This window comes from Daldinia childiae (assembly GCF_008694065.1).
Source record: "Daldinia childiae strain JS-1345 chromosome Unknown Scaffold3, whole genome shotgun sequence".
NCBI classification, from domain to species: domain Eukaryota; kingdom Fungi; phylum Ascomycota; class Sordariomycetes; order Xylariales; family Hypoxylaceae; genus Daldinia; species Daldinia childiae.
Genome location: NW_022984644.1, coordinates 54,950 through 67,805, shown reverse-complemented (window position 1 = coordinate 67,805; position 12,856 = coordinate 54,950). Strand labels below are relative to the sequence as shown.

Below are 12,856 nucleotides of genomic sequence, written 5' to 3'. Positions count from 1 at the left end.
AGATCCCACTTCAACTTTATCGATAGTACCTAACTATCGTTTATTAATCGATAAACTATACGTACCTATATTGACTTATGCCTACATATGCACAATCCCATAGCTGATTACCCGATTAAGAAGTAGACTAAAAAAAAAAGTTGGAGCGAGAAGCGAAATATTTTATTATCTAAGGTAGTCTTTTATTTATTTTTATTATCTACGATATTATATTTTCTAATAGAGATTGGCCTATACATTATATATTTTGGCCTGTTAGTCGCCCAGAGGATCTCTTCATTCCTTCTTCATGCTAGCCACTAGAGTGACTAGCGGCGCAATCTGTCTAAGATGCCGACTGCGTCTTCTTCATCAGAACGCTCAGCCTTTTCAAGCCTCTAGTCGCATTACTAGAACCCAGCATTTAACCCTGCGACGCTTTTATGGGGATTCAACCGCCCGTTCTCTCGACAATGATCTAGCCCCCGAAAATGAGAATGGAAATTCGGAAAATTCGGAAAATAAATATGAAGCGCAAGATAGGAAGCGCGAACATGGCGCAGGACATGGCACTAAGACCTTGACCCTCCACAAGAGGCGTCTTTCTCGCAATCGTATCCTCAAGGAGGATTCAGGGAGTCTTGGTACCAATATGCTAGGCAAGCCTGCCTCTGTGATTATTATGAGGGACGAAGGCCTGCGTCGAAGAAAATATAATCCCTCTGTCCCTGATGATCCCGACGATAATCCCGACAACCGGCCTGCCAATCTCGAGGCTCTACTCAACCTCCAGCGAGAAACGCCAACCCCAGAGGAGGTCCATGACAATATTCATAATTTAAAACCAAAATCAGATACTACTATGCGGGAAAAGGACTTCCGCAAGCTGCAAGCCGAGTTGATAAACGGCTTTCTGACTGGCCAGCTTCATGATTATCTCGAGCATCACGAACGAGATGGCAGCTCACCCAAATTCGACTTGGCAAATCCATCGGAGATTGTCTTCAGGAAATATAGTTGGGCCAGAGATATTAGTCCATGGGTGCCATTAAAATCCCATTCAGACCCCGTCGGAGATGGCAATATTAGCCTGCATGGATACACAACGGAGTCGACCACTTTGAAGGAGGAACTCGCACTACGGATCATGCGTAAATGTTGGGGTCTTTCTATTGCAGAGCTCAATGCTGGGCTTGGTGAAATAAATATCAAGGTTCGAAACTCTAGGTTTCTCCTACTTATGCGTATGTCCGTCGCCTATACTTCCCTCTCAAGAGCAAGTCTTGCTAATCCCTCAATAGGTGGTACTCGGCGATGGATGACGTTTATGGACCACATATTGCTAGACCCTGGAGAGAAGATTGAGGCATTCCGGAATAGAAAGACTATACGCATCGTGGCGACGAAAACAAAGGCTTCAACGTTAGTAGAAGGGTTAGCCAAGATACTTAAACAGATCACCGAAGCAAGCTATTTGGCCGACTTCGTCGCCTCAGAGCCCCTCGACGAAGCGGTACTGGAAGAAGTAGGACGTATCACAAATACACATGTTAGGCTAAACCAAACTACCAGACAGGTAAGCCAGCAACCTTTTCAAATAATGCTTCTCATACCTGTACTAACTATATTTACGCAGTTTCATATAACTTGGATCGAATCCGAAGGACATGCTTCGCAAAGTCCTAGAGGCCTAAGGTCTCCAGGCGATGAAGTCTTCCGTCTACTACTTACCGCTTTCAACCCACAGCCAGCAACGACAGCTACTCTCTTGGCAGTAGACTTAGAAAATCAGGCTACAGCCAGGTTTGTTATGAATACTGCAAGCAAAGAAAAACTGGAATGGAATGACAGGACGGGTGCGTGGGCTCGTTACATACTACCAGTGGCATCCGAAGACAGCGATCCAGCAGTAATGAAACGACTTGACAGACTTGAGCTCCCCATTACACTACAGCCCGAATTGCCCATTTCCAATGGGCTCGATATGCCTTCGTCAGATGTGTTACTATACCCTTACGATAGTGTGGAATGGGCGAAGGAGTTCCAAGTATCAACTATAGCGCAGTTTGGCTCTTTGCTACACGCGAACAGCCTCTCTGCCTCACCTCCTAATTTACCTGACCTCTTAGCTGCCAACCACCCCCGAGTATTCGCCGCCGCCACGCCGCATGCTATTCAGCTTACCAAGTATAATAATGGGACCCAATCGCCTGTGAAGACAAGAACCTCAGTAGTTATCCGATTCTGGCCGACGCCCATCCTCACCCCCACTTACAACGAAAGCAAAAAGAAAAAGAAGCGGAAAGCCAAACCTAGCATACCAAGCGTTACCACTCCTCCCGCGCCTCTCCTCGAGCTTCGCCTCGCAGTGTCTGGCAATGAAATAAATGGCATCGAGAGCTTCCGTGCCATAAAGCGAACACAAGTAACGGATGTCATGCTTCCCGCGTCCCTCGTTGACCTACGCTTCACACAGGCCCAGTACGCGGTGCCCAAGGGCAGACTTTCTGAGCTCGCTTCATGGGAGCCGTTGAACGCGTTTCTCAAGTCATCGCAATTCGACCTAGAGCGCGGCGAGTTCAAGACGCCGCCAAAGCAGTCGTTCTCCGTCCCCTGGTATCCATCTATGCGGCGCTTTTCCGGCGACCCTACCGCATTTACGGCTAGCCCCGAATCCGGAACACCGCGAAATCTCGATACCGAATATACGCTAGCAAGTCTAGAGATTCATCGCTCAATCTCAATGTCATATGAAGGATTCAAATTATCATATGCGTCTATAGAGGCAGGACCGGAGAGCGGGCGGAGAGCGGAAGTTACCTTAGAACCCGAAACTGGCGCTGGTCCCCCTAAGGGAGACGCGGGTAGATATCACGACAGCTTCTTGGCAGCCTGCCAAAAGCTCGCCAACACAGATATGCTGTGGTCAGGACTCCATAGCATGTAACTACGAGTTTGGTCACCTAGCTACAAACTATTGTGTAATATAGTGTGTGAATTCATGAAGATTTCGTACTTCTTACTATTTCGTAAAGTAGTCAAGGCTAGGTTACACGCGAAAGCTCTCTCTACCTTACCCAGTTATAGATATAATATTACAATCTCGATAGTGTGTGCATAACCGGCACATCGGTTCCATAAGCAGGTAATCTCAAATTATTACGTTTCCCAATTATCATGTCAAATATGAAGACTGTTTAACAAAAACATCAACCGTGATAGCATTGATGTAGCAATGATTTAATATACCAACTCTTCATTAAGCAAAACCAATTAGGGCCAGTCACATTTCGGAAGGGAGAGGGACGCTTCCAACATTAAAATACGATTGACGAAATAAGAGCCAACGTATTTAATCAAGGGGAGGCAGAGCGAAGTAGTAAGGCAGAGTTTTATAATCACTTTAAAGACACGACAAATCACAATCACAGCATGAATAAGAGGGGTCACGGTCTATGACTCTATTTTACTACAAGCACATGATGAGAAAGTTTTGTCGCGGAAATGCCCATAACCCTTCCTCTCATACTGCGCTCGGTATCAGATGTCCGAGAGAACAGATCGTGTCAAAAGCAAAGGAAATTCGTAGAGGCATAGTCGTGTCGTCAAGGGCCCATGGCCGCTAACCAGCCGAAGACACATTATATCCCCGCGGCTGCAGTCCAGTTGTGATTGGCGAGTTTATTTCTTGCCAGTGGCCTTAGCGGCGGACTTGGTGACCTTGCCGCTCTTTGAGCTCTTGTTGACGGCCTTGATGACACCGACAGCAACGGTCTGTCGCATGTCACGGACGGCGAAACGACCCAGAGGAGGGTAGTCAGTGAAAGCCTCAACGCACATGGGCTTGGAGGGAACCATCTTGACGATGGCGGCATCACCAGACTTGATGAACTTGGGGTTGTTCTCAACAGATTTACCCGTTCGTCGGTCAATCTTCTCCAGAAGCTCGGCGAACTTGCAGGCAATGTGGGCAGTGTGGCAGTCAAGAACAGGGGCGTAACCAGCACCAACCTGACCGGGGTGGTTGAGAACGATGACCTGGGCGGTGAAGTCATCACAGCCAGCAGGGGGGTCGTTCTTGGAGTCACCGGCGACGTTTCCTCGTCGGATTTCCTTGACGGATACGTTCTTCACGTTGAAACCAACGTTATCACCGGGGACACCCTCGGTAAGCTGCTCGTGGTGCATCTCGACGGACTTGACTTCAGTGGTGACACCAGCGGGGGCGAAGGTGACGACCATACCGGGCTTGATGATACCAGTCTCGATACGGCCGACGGGCACAGTTCCAATACCACCGATCTTGTAGACGTCCTGGAGAGGGAGACGGAGGGGCTTGTCTGTGGGACGCTTGGGGGGCTCGATGGCGTCAATAGCCTCAAGGAGAGTCTTGCCGGTGACCTTGCCACCCTTGGTTTCCTTCTCCCAGCCCTTGTACCAAGGAGCGTTGGCAGTAGGGGCCAACATGTTGTCACCGTGGAAACCGGAGATGGGGACGAAGGCAACAGTCTTGGGGTTGTAGCCGACCTTCTTGATGAAGTTGGAGGTCTCCTTGATGATTTCGTTGAATCGGTCCTCAGCCCACTTGGCAGTATCCATCTTGTTGATGGCAACGATGAGCTGCTTGACACCAAGGGTGTAGGCGAGCAGAGCGTGCTCACGAGTCTGGCCATCCTTGGAGATACCAGCCTCGAACTCACCAGTACCAGCGGCAATGATGAGAATAGCGCAGTCGGCCTGCGAGGTACCAGTAATCATGTTCTTGATGAAGTCACGATGACCGGGGGCGTCTAAGCAAAGGCAACATTAGTATCTAGGCTAAGTTTAACAGGTCTAGTGTAGGAGGGAACATACCAATGACGGTGACATAGTATCTGGGAGTCTCGAACTTCCAGAGGGCAATGTCGATAGTGATACCACGCTCACGCTCAGCCTTTAGCTTGTCAAGAACCCAGGCATACTTGAAGGAACCCTTGCCGAGCTCAGCGGCTTCCTATTGAGTGGGTCAGTAGATGCTTCTTTAATATATGTATACAATACGATCACTTGGCATGTCTAGGGCTGGTTGCTCCGTGCGCCAAAATGTTGTGCAGAACGTCAGAGCGGGGTAGGGAAAATTTTGTGCCCCTCGGTGGGGGTTGAATCGTGACAGAGGAGGGGCACGCGGTTGAAGCGAAACAGCAAGAACTTCAAGTCCTAAGAACTCTTGTGGATTCAAGCATGATTCACGACGCGATAAATGTAAACAATGAATTGTTACTAACCTTCTCGAACTTCTCGATGGTTCGCTTGTCGATACCACCGCACTGGTAGATCAAGTGGCCGGTAGTAGTGGACTTGCCACTGTCGACGTCTGAAATGACCAGTTAGGAATCTGTCATGGTGCGCGTAGAAATCAATCAGGAAACTTACGGCCAATGACGACGACGTTGATGTGAGTCTTGTCTTCCTTACTATAGGTTTGTTAGCAATGGAGCGCTTCGTGAAGAGCGTGATAAGGGTTTTCTACATACCCCATTTTGGCGGTAGAAGCTTGCTGATTTCTATTTGTGTGATGAAGGGAGACACGAAAACTGCATAGATGATGGTTAGTTTACTAATCGTATGAGCAGTCCTGTAGTGGTAGATAGGATAGATGAAGTTGTTGATGGAAGAAGGAGAGGGAAGGAGGGGATTCTCACGTTCAGCAGGTGTTAATGCTTCTGATTAACGGTGTGCGAGACGAAGATCAAAAGGAAACTCAGAGGAGTGTTGGCGAGGGTGTGTAGGGGTTTATAAATTATTTCGGACGGTGGCTAAGGTAGATTTCTGATTGTGGGGGCATTGCCCCTCCTTAGGCCCTTCCTGCTTGCGCACCCCTCCTTCCCAATTCACAAACTGAAATTTTTTTTTTCTTTGATATTTTTCCTTTTCCTACTGTACTTTGTACCTAATCTAACTAATCTTTAAGGTTTGTAGCTATCTATTGGTTCAAATTTTTCCAAGCTAAAACATACCGTGTGTGTACTATGTAGTGGCTCATCAAGTACCTACTTCTATGGATACACACATGTATACATACGCGGTACGTTTTATGGTTTCAATTTTGGCGGATATCTAAGGTTAAGCGACTTCCATTATATGTATGTATATATCCAATTGCGTGTAGGTTGAGGTACTCTCTACTGTTGGGACTATCTATTTGTAGGCCAGTCGAACCACTTTGAACGAACAATTATCAATTATATAAGCGCAGTCAGACAGTGCCAAAAAGTACTAGTAGATTAAATCTACCTATCTCAATGAGAGAAGAAGTTCCTTCCATTGGAATCCACAGAATTGGATATTACGTGTAAATAAATACTAAATTATTTGAGCCTTCCTTACACATAAATCCATATAACTAGGAAAGATGCGAGCTTCGGGTGACGTCCTTCGAGGAAAGTTTGATTTAATACAGTTCAATGCTACAATAAATACATGTACCACATATACCACATATACCTACCTAAGGTAGGTATGTACCTATTTATTGTGCCTCCCTTTCCCTTCAGACTCGTATAGATGCCAGTACTTTCTACTAAAGGCAAATACCCTATGCGTCGGGTGACTCAGACCGGGGGGCAAGTACGTACTATCCTACCTGCAGTCCGTACATGTTGAACCACAAGCTCGAACAAACCAGAAGAGAAAGAAGAAGAAAAAAACTTTTGATAGCTGCCCAACCTGCTAAAACACTCCACACAATCGAGCCTTAGGTAAATTATATACAACCTTATTGGCTCCTGTTACAGCGGCTATTAAATTTTTGTCATGTGAGATCTGCTACTCTGGTACTTTGTAGTCTCGTACTGATACGTCATGGATCAACTCCAGATTCTCGAATCCGATACTACCCAGAATGCGAGAATGCGAGAATGAGGTTTGTTATTTTGCCAGCCTGCATGTAACCGACTATTCCTAGTTCGGACTTCCAGCTTAACTCCGCTTGTTATTATCTAGTGTATATAAGCCGGCAATTGTTATTTAGAGTAATGTAGAAAGAGCTATGAGACCTGTTTATGGATAAGGCGACCGAATTATAGTGGTAACATCACCAAGTTTGGAACATACTGTATCCGCAAACCTACCTGATGGATTCTCCTTGGACCGTTGCTATCCATGGCAGCATGAGACAGACGATGAAGCACAACTAACAAGTGGCTAAGGGTATGGTTATCAAGAAGCATTATTAAAGGGTTAATTCCTTATTGCAAGCCAGAACTGGTCTAACAGGGGTATCTATCTGCTGAAACGCCATTTCGATGACTGCAATGCATAGAATAACGAAAAAGAATACACCTAATAAGCCTCCCACTCCCTAACCCAGACTGGATATAGTAGGCACACCTCTAAATATAAAAAAATAAATATAAAAATAAAAAGTACCAAGTCCCCTAGTCTCAACCAATCCATATATTATTGGTAATTTCGCCATATTCATTTAGGTCGTCTTCTTGCCGATCAGGGTTCTTGCCACACCTGATGACTGCAGCCTTTTCTTTCTGGCCTAGAACAACTTGATCGAAACCCAGTGGCAAAACCTGGTCACCTTCTAGATACAAAACTTTCAAACCACGGGCCTTATCACGTACTTGTTGCTGGTTTCGTGGGGTTTCGAAATCGCCTATTCTCGCAATGGTGCTCCATGAACAATTTACGGATTGATCAGCGATTAGGTCCAAGAGTTTGGAGGTATCAGAGAAGGACCACGCTACGCGAATTTGCCGGGGCTTGGCCCTGTTCACATAGGTCGCACGTCGAGCATCTCGGGCCTCCTGAGTTAACCTGACAATATCTCGTTCCTGTAAATTAAGATCTTCAGATATGTCGCTCCGCGGCCGCTCCTTAGTAACTTGCTGGCGACGCACAATCCGAGGTTGTTCCAAGGTTCGGGGGCGTTCAGAAGGCGGTCTTTGAACAGTTGCATCTTCGTTACGAGACCGCCTGGATTCGTTAAAAAGTTGTGTATTTACTTCAAAGTCATCATCGCCTTCGCTAGCATCATCTTCACTAGGAGCTGGGCGTTTCCTCCTACGACTAATTACCTGGCTAGGATCTAAGCCACGGATTGCGTCTCTGATATTGGATCTATGCCCATTACCCTCTATCGCTTGTTGATTAGGAGGCGGTACCGATATAGAACTTGATACACGCTGATTCTCGCTCCGCCTCACGGCGGCCAGGATGGCGGAACTATTAATGAAATTCCGACTACGTGGTGTTAGTACAACCTCAGAATGAACTAGAAACACGACTGCAAACGTACTTAGATTCTTGGGTTGGCAGTTTATCATATCCTGTAACGTCTGTGTCTGATTCAGAGTCAGAGTCTCCTCTAGTCTCTTCATTGTTATTGACGAAAAGAGGCTCTGATTCTTCACGTCTTACTAGTGCATGCATATCTTCTCCTCTTGCTGGTTTGGCGGCTTCCACGTTTCCCTGGTCTGTCGGCATACTATTAAGTTGCTTATACATATCTAGGCCCCATGATCTGAGGTCATTAAAGAGTTTTTCCTCGGGGCAATCTTGATCTAGACGTGATTCCACTTTAGATATGTCATCGGAAGAAAGAATAGAGATAATCTCCTGAATGCGAGCTTGATAGATTTCATGGAGGTCGGAGTTTTCGCTAATATTGATCCCAGCCAAAGGTTTGTATTGTTCTTGGCTGGCAACCACCCGGGAGCCGTCAGGAGCATGCGAGAACTGGCTATAGAATATACTGGCAGCCACTTTATATGGGTCAACGGAAGGCCTAGTAGTCAGTAGTTTAACTACGTGACGACAACGAATACGGAATGCTAGATCTAGAAGCCGCTCTATGTCATCATTCCCCGGAGAATGTATATTGAACGAGACCGGGAAAGAGTCATCTAGATGTTCAAGAATCGGGAGCGATCCCTTTTTGCCAACTGTGACGTCTACAATGGAGGCAAGAAGTGATATAATGTTTCCAGAGCAGATTGCTACTTGTATCTTGACTTGAACTTCTGGACCATAGTCCTCGGAGAAGTTGATAGGCTTTATGAGAAAGGCGTTGGTATCGGCAAAAGGAAGGCGGGCGTGATTATATGATTTTCTGGTGCGGCTTAACCTTGAACGATCTTCCGCGCTTGGCTGCTTGTTATCTATAGATGATAGGACGCTGTACATGTTGCCGGACCAGCGTGTGAGTTTGGGTATATCAAAGTCGAGCATATCTTGAATTCTAGAAGCGTCCACCTCCAATGACTCATAAACATCGTCTGTCTCGGATCCTGCGTCATTCTGGGAAATGGCAAGCTCAGATATCGGGGCCAAGTCTACAAAACACTTAGTTAAAGCTAGCACACGAAGTCCAGAAACAGCATACCAAGATCTTCTGGTTCATCTTCTGGGTCGTTTTCTAGCTCGGAATTCACATTATCTGTAGAGTCTTTCGGTGCCTCGTTTGTCGCGCTGCTCTCAAGGCTCTTACGACGACGACGTCCAGTACCACGTCGAGAGATTTCAATCTGCGATCGGGATTCAGGCTCGACAGATGCTTCGGTAAGTCTAGCGCTTCGTCGAGTTTGTCTCGCGACCGGCTCCGCTGGCTCAGCGGTCTCAGTCTGACGCGTCGCTGGACGACGGCGCCCAGACATTATAGATCAAGGATGTGTATGCTGGTCCTATAGGTGCGTGGAAAACTCACGATGCGCAACTACTTTTCTGTGAGGATTGGTGTTGATTGTTAGTGTTGTCGTTGTCGTTGTTGTAATTGTGACTGTTATTATTGTCGCTGATGCCGTTTTCGATGTTATATAACTTCTGGGGCGGACAGGGTTGGGGTTAGGGTTAGGGTCCGCATCTTATTGGCTGGCTCTTTAATTAACTTTCCCCGCTATAAACAAAACGCACAGACTTTATATAATCCTAACAATGAACAGTTACTTTATCAAAGAACCGGTAAAAGTAAATGTGTAATTATTCCTTAAGTGAAAGTGGTTGTGATTAATTATCTAGACTTGCTATTAAAGTTGAGGTTATACCTACTATTGTCTTATTATATACAGGTACGTTCTATAGTGGGTACATGTAGCTACAGGATAGGTATATTATTTAGTTACTCTATATATCATGTGACTTGTTACATGTGACACGGCCCTAACCGGCTTCAGTGCTGTGCCTCAAATACAGGACCTAAATATGGGTTGGTGCCTCAGGTATAGCAGCAGACTTAATAGGTACCTAGGTAGGTAGCTTAGGTACATTTTGGGGGCTATTTGGAGCTAGTACAGTGAAAAGGCAATTGTTGCGGCTGCAAGGGTAATTTGTGGGTACCACCTGTAACCCCCCAGCTTTTCGGTCTTCTACTGTCGCGTACATACCACGTACCACGCACGTACCTTGGGTACTTACCTAAACTCACTTCCATACTGCCCTGTTATTTCCACCTTCAAGTTTCTTGCCCCTTTTCACGCCGATTCCGTTCAAGAGTAAAGGTTCTTCTAGCACTATAATCTAATAATCTTTACATTCCTCTTCATTGGCGTTATCCTTCTTCTTCTGTCTTTCCTGTACATCTAAATTAAAACTAGCCCCCGTTTTAGGGATCGCACCGTCTTCTTATCCTTGTTAGCCACGCATTGCGTTGGCTCCGCCGCAGGCTTTTGAAGGAACATTGCCATATTTGTAGAATAATAGTCGCTTGGTTGGAAACCTGTTCGTATCATATTTGAGCTGGCGACTGCACATCTCCAGCAATAACCTCAACCTTACTAGATTACCTATTCTCGTGCCCATCATGAGACTCCGTCAACGACGAACGCCGTTTATTCTTCTACTTCTACCCTCCCTTGCCCTAGCCGCATCTACACTAGATACGAAACCTGCAAAAGATGTTCCTGCTGTGGGCGCGGGCAGTGCGTCGTCCCAATCTCTGGACCCAGCTGCCGGATCTTCCAAGTCGACCAAAGTCGATGTCGGCACCAAGATCGCGCCAGTAGATGGTAAAGATGGGATGCCGCATGAGGGTCCTTTCGTAACGACCGACAAGGGGCGCAAGAAGGGTGATGCCAATGACGTTGTAGACACCAAACCCCTCCCTTCCTTGAAAGACCGGCCGGTAGATCCTACAGTTATCGATGGAAAGAAGATACCCGAGAGTAACGACGGCGTCATGGATGACCCCCATCGTCAGCCTCCTAAGCAGGGCACTACCGGTACCGAAGGAGGCGTGAGTGAGAAGGATAAAGCCAAGAAAGCTAAAGAGGGTGTAACTGGGGAGAAGGTTGAGAACGTGCCCGAAACCCCAAAGGAGAAACCACCGTTGCCGCATAGTGAGCAAGAAAAGATTACGAGCGAAAAAGTTAATAAGAAGGAAAAGGGCAAAGTCGACCTACACCAGACTCCAGATGATGTTTCCGGACTCGAGGTATGAAGACAACCCTATATGTTACTATTAGGGCACTAACTTGCCGCACAGAAGCCATTAGACCTACCAGGTAAACTACGCGACGACCCGAATCCTGTCCCTGACTCGGCCAATAAAGATCATCTCGACGTATCGAAACCTACCAAATCTACTACCAAGACCTGGGAGCAAGATGATGAGGGCAACGAAGGCCTTATTCAACCTTTCCACTCTTTTGTGCTTTCTCTTACCATGATCCTCTTTTCTGAGGTGGGTGATAAAACATTCCTCGTTGCCGCGCTCATGGCCATGAAGCATGACCGTATGCTTGTATTCTCGGCTGCATTTGGCGCCTTGCTGGTCATGACTGTCCTATCTGCCGTAATGGGTCATACGGTCCCAGCCCTGATCCCGAAGAGGGTGACAACTTTCCTAGCCTCAGGACTATTTTTTATCTTTGGCGCGAAGTTGCTACGTGAAGGCATGGCCATGGATCCAAACGAGGGCGTCACGGCAGAGATGCAAGAGGTTGAGATGGAACTGCAGGAGAAGGAACACTTGGCACTCAAGCAGGGTAGACGGCGCTCCTCTCTATCTCCGTACGCGTTAGAGATGGGGCTCAGCAGCGAACGGAAACCAAGGTCTCAGTCTCGATTCCCGACCCCACCTCGAAGCCCCTCGACCTCTCCAGGTAGGAGTCCGTCGCCTCGCCGTAACATTTTCAGCGGATTTGGCGTTGGTCTATCGAACCTCTTCTCGCTTCTTCTTAGTCCCGCGTGGGTGCAAACTTTTGTCATGACCTTCTTGGGGGAGTGGGGAGATCGTAGTCAGATTGCAACGATTGCCATGGCTGCTGGTCAAGACTACTGGTGGGTGACATTAGGCGCCGTCCTGGGCCACGCATGTTGTACCGGCGTAGCTGTCCTCGGCGGCAGGGCCATCGCCGGCAAAGTAAGCTTGAAAGTTGGTAAGTTAAGATAGATGAGAACTGCCATATTCTACAACTAGTTACTAACATGAGTCTTTTCATAGTGACGGTGGGTGGTGCTATTGCATTTTTGGTATTTGGCCTCATCTACTTAATCGAAGCGATATACGCGTAACGCCTTTTTCTCGGCCGCCGAGCGATGCGTCCGTTCCCCTTCGAAGTTTAATACAGCTTACTCTGATGATTGCGCGCGGTTTTAATAAGGAGTGAATTGGGGGCGGCTTTTCAATTTTCTAGCAGGCATCTGTCTCTAAGAGAGGCAGCTAGCATAGATCTATATCAATATAGGATGGAAGGAACCGGCCGACATAGGACGATTATAACCCGATATTGTTATTACTTGTTGGCTTAAGAAAAATAAACCCGGTATATGAAAGGGGAGGGACAGGCTGTTGCATGGGTGGAGTTTGGCATATAAAATAAGCAGGCCCGTCTAAAGGGGGTCTGCCGAACGTGACCGTTAATCACATTTGTAGAATTATCAAACAAACCGG

The 12,856-nt window shown here is 47.0% G+C and overlaps 4 protein-coding genes across 4 annotated transcripts; 2 read left to right on the top strand and 2 right to left on the bottom strand.

Moving 5' to 3' along the window:
* Positions 1-289: 289 nt before the first annotated feature.
* On the top strand, positions 290-2,926 carry GL218_02784 (uncharacterized protein; the record flags this gene model as incomplete). The annotated part of the gene is made up of 3 exons (XM_033579319.1): positions 290-1,223; positions 1,281-1,555; positions 1,616-2,926. 3 exons carry the CDS (start codon positions 290-292, stop codon positions 2,924-2,926), a joined length of 2,520 nt encoding a protein of 839 aa, XP_033437241.1.
* A 734-nt stretch (positions 2,927-3,660) lies between these two features.
* On the bottom strand, positions 3,661-5,497 carry GL218_02783 (Elongation factor 1-alpha; the record flags this gene model as incomplete). The annotated part of the gene is made up of 5 exons (XM_033579318.1): positions 3,661-4,769; positions 4,834-4,972; positions 5,244-5,332; positions 5,392-5,432; positions 5,493-5,497. The coding sequence occupies 5 exons, from the start codon at positions 5,495-5,497 to the stop codon at positions 3,661-3,663; spliced, it is 1,383 nt and encodes a 460-aa protein (XP_033437238.1).
* A 1,903-nt stretch (positions 5,498-7,400) lies between these two features.
* On the bottom strand, positions 7,401-9,623 carry GL218_02782 (uncharacterized protein; the record flags this gene model as incomplete). Its single annotated transcript, XM_033579317.1, has 4 exons — positions 7,401-8,211; positions 8,267-8,755; positions 9,095-9,302; positions 9,353-9,623. 4 exons carry the CDS (start codon positions 9,621-9,623, stop codon positions 7,401-7,403), a joined length of 1,779 nt encoding a protein of 592 aa, XP_033437239.1.
* Positions 9,624-10,765: 1,142 nt separating this feature from the next.
* On the top strand, positions 10,766-12,477 carry GL218_02781 (GCR1-dependent translation factor 1; the record flags this gene model as incomplete). The annotated part of the gene is made up of 3 exons (XM_033579316.1): positions 10,766-11,395; positions 11,447-12,341; positions 12,407-12,477. The coding sequence occupies 3 exons, from the start codon at positions 10,766-10,768 to the stop codon at positions 12,475-12,477; spliced, it is 1,596 nt and encodes a 531-aa protein (XP_033437236.1).
* Positions 12,478-12,856: the final 379 nt, after the last annotated feature.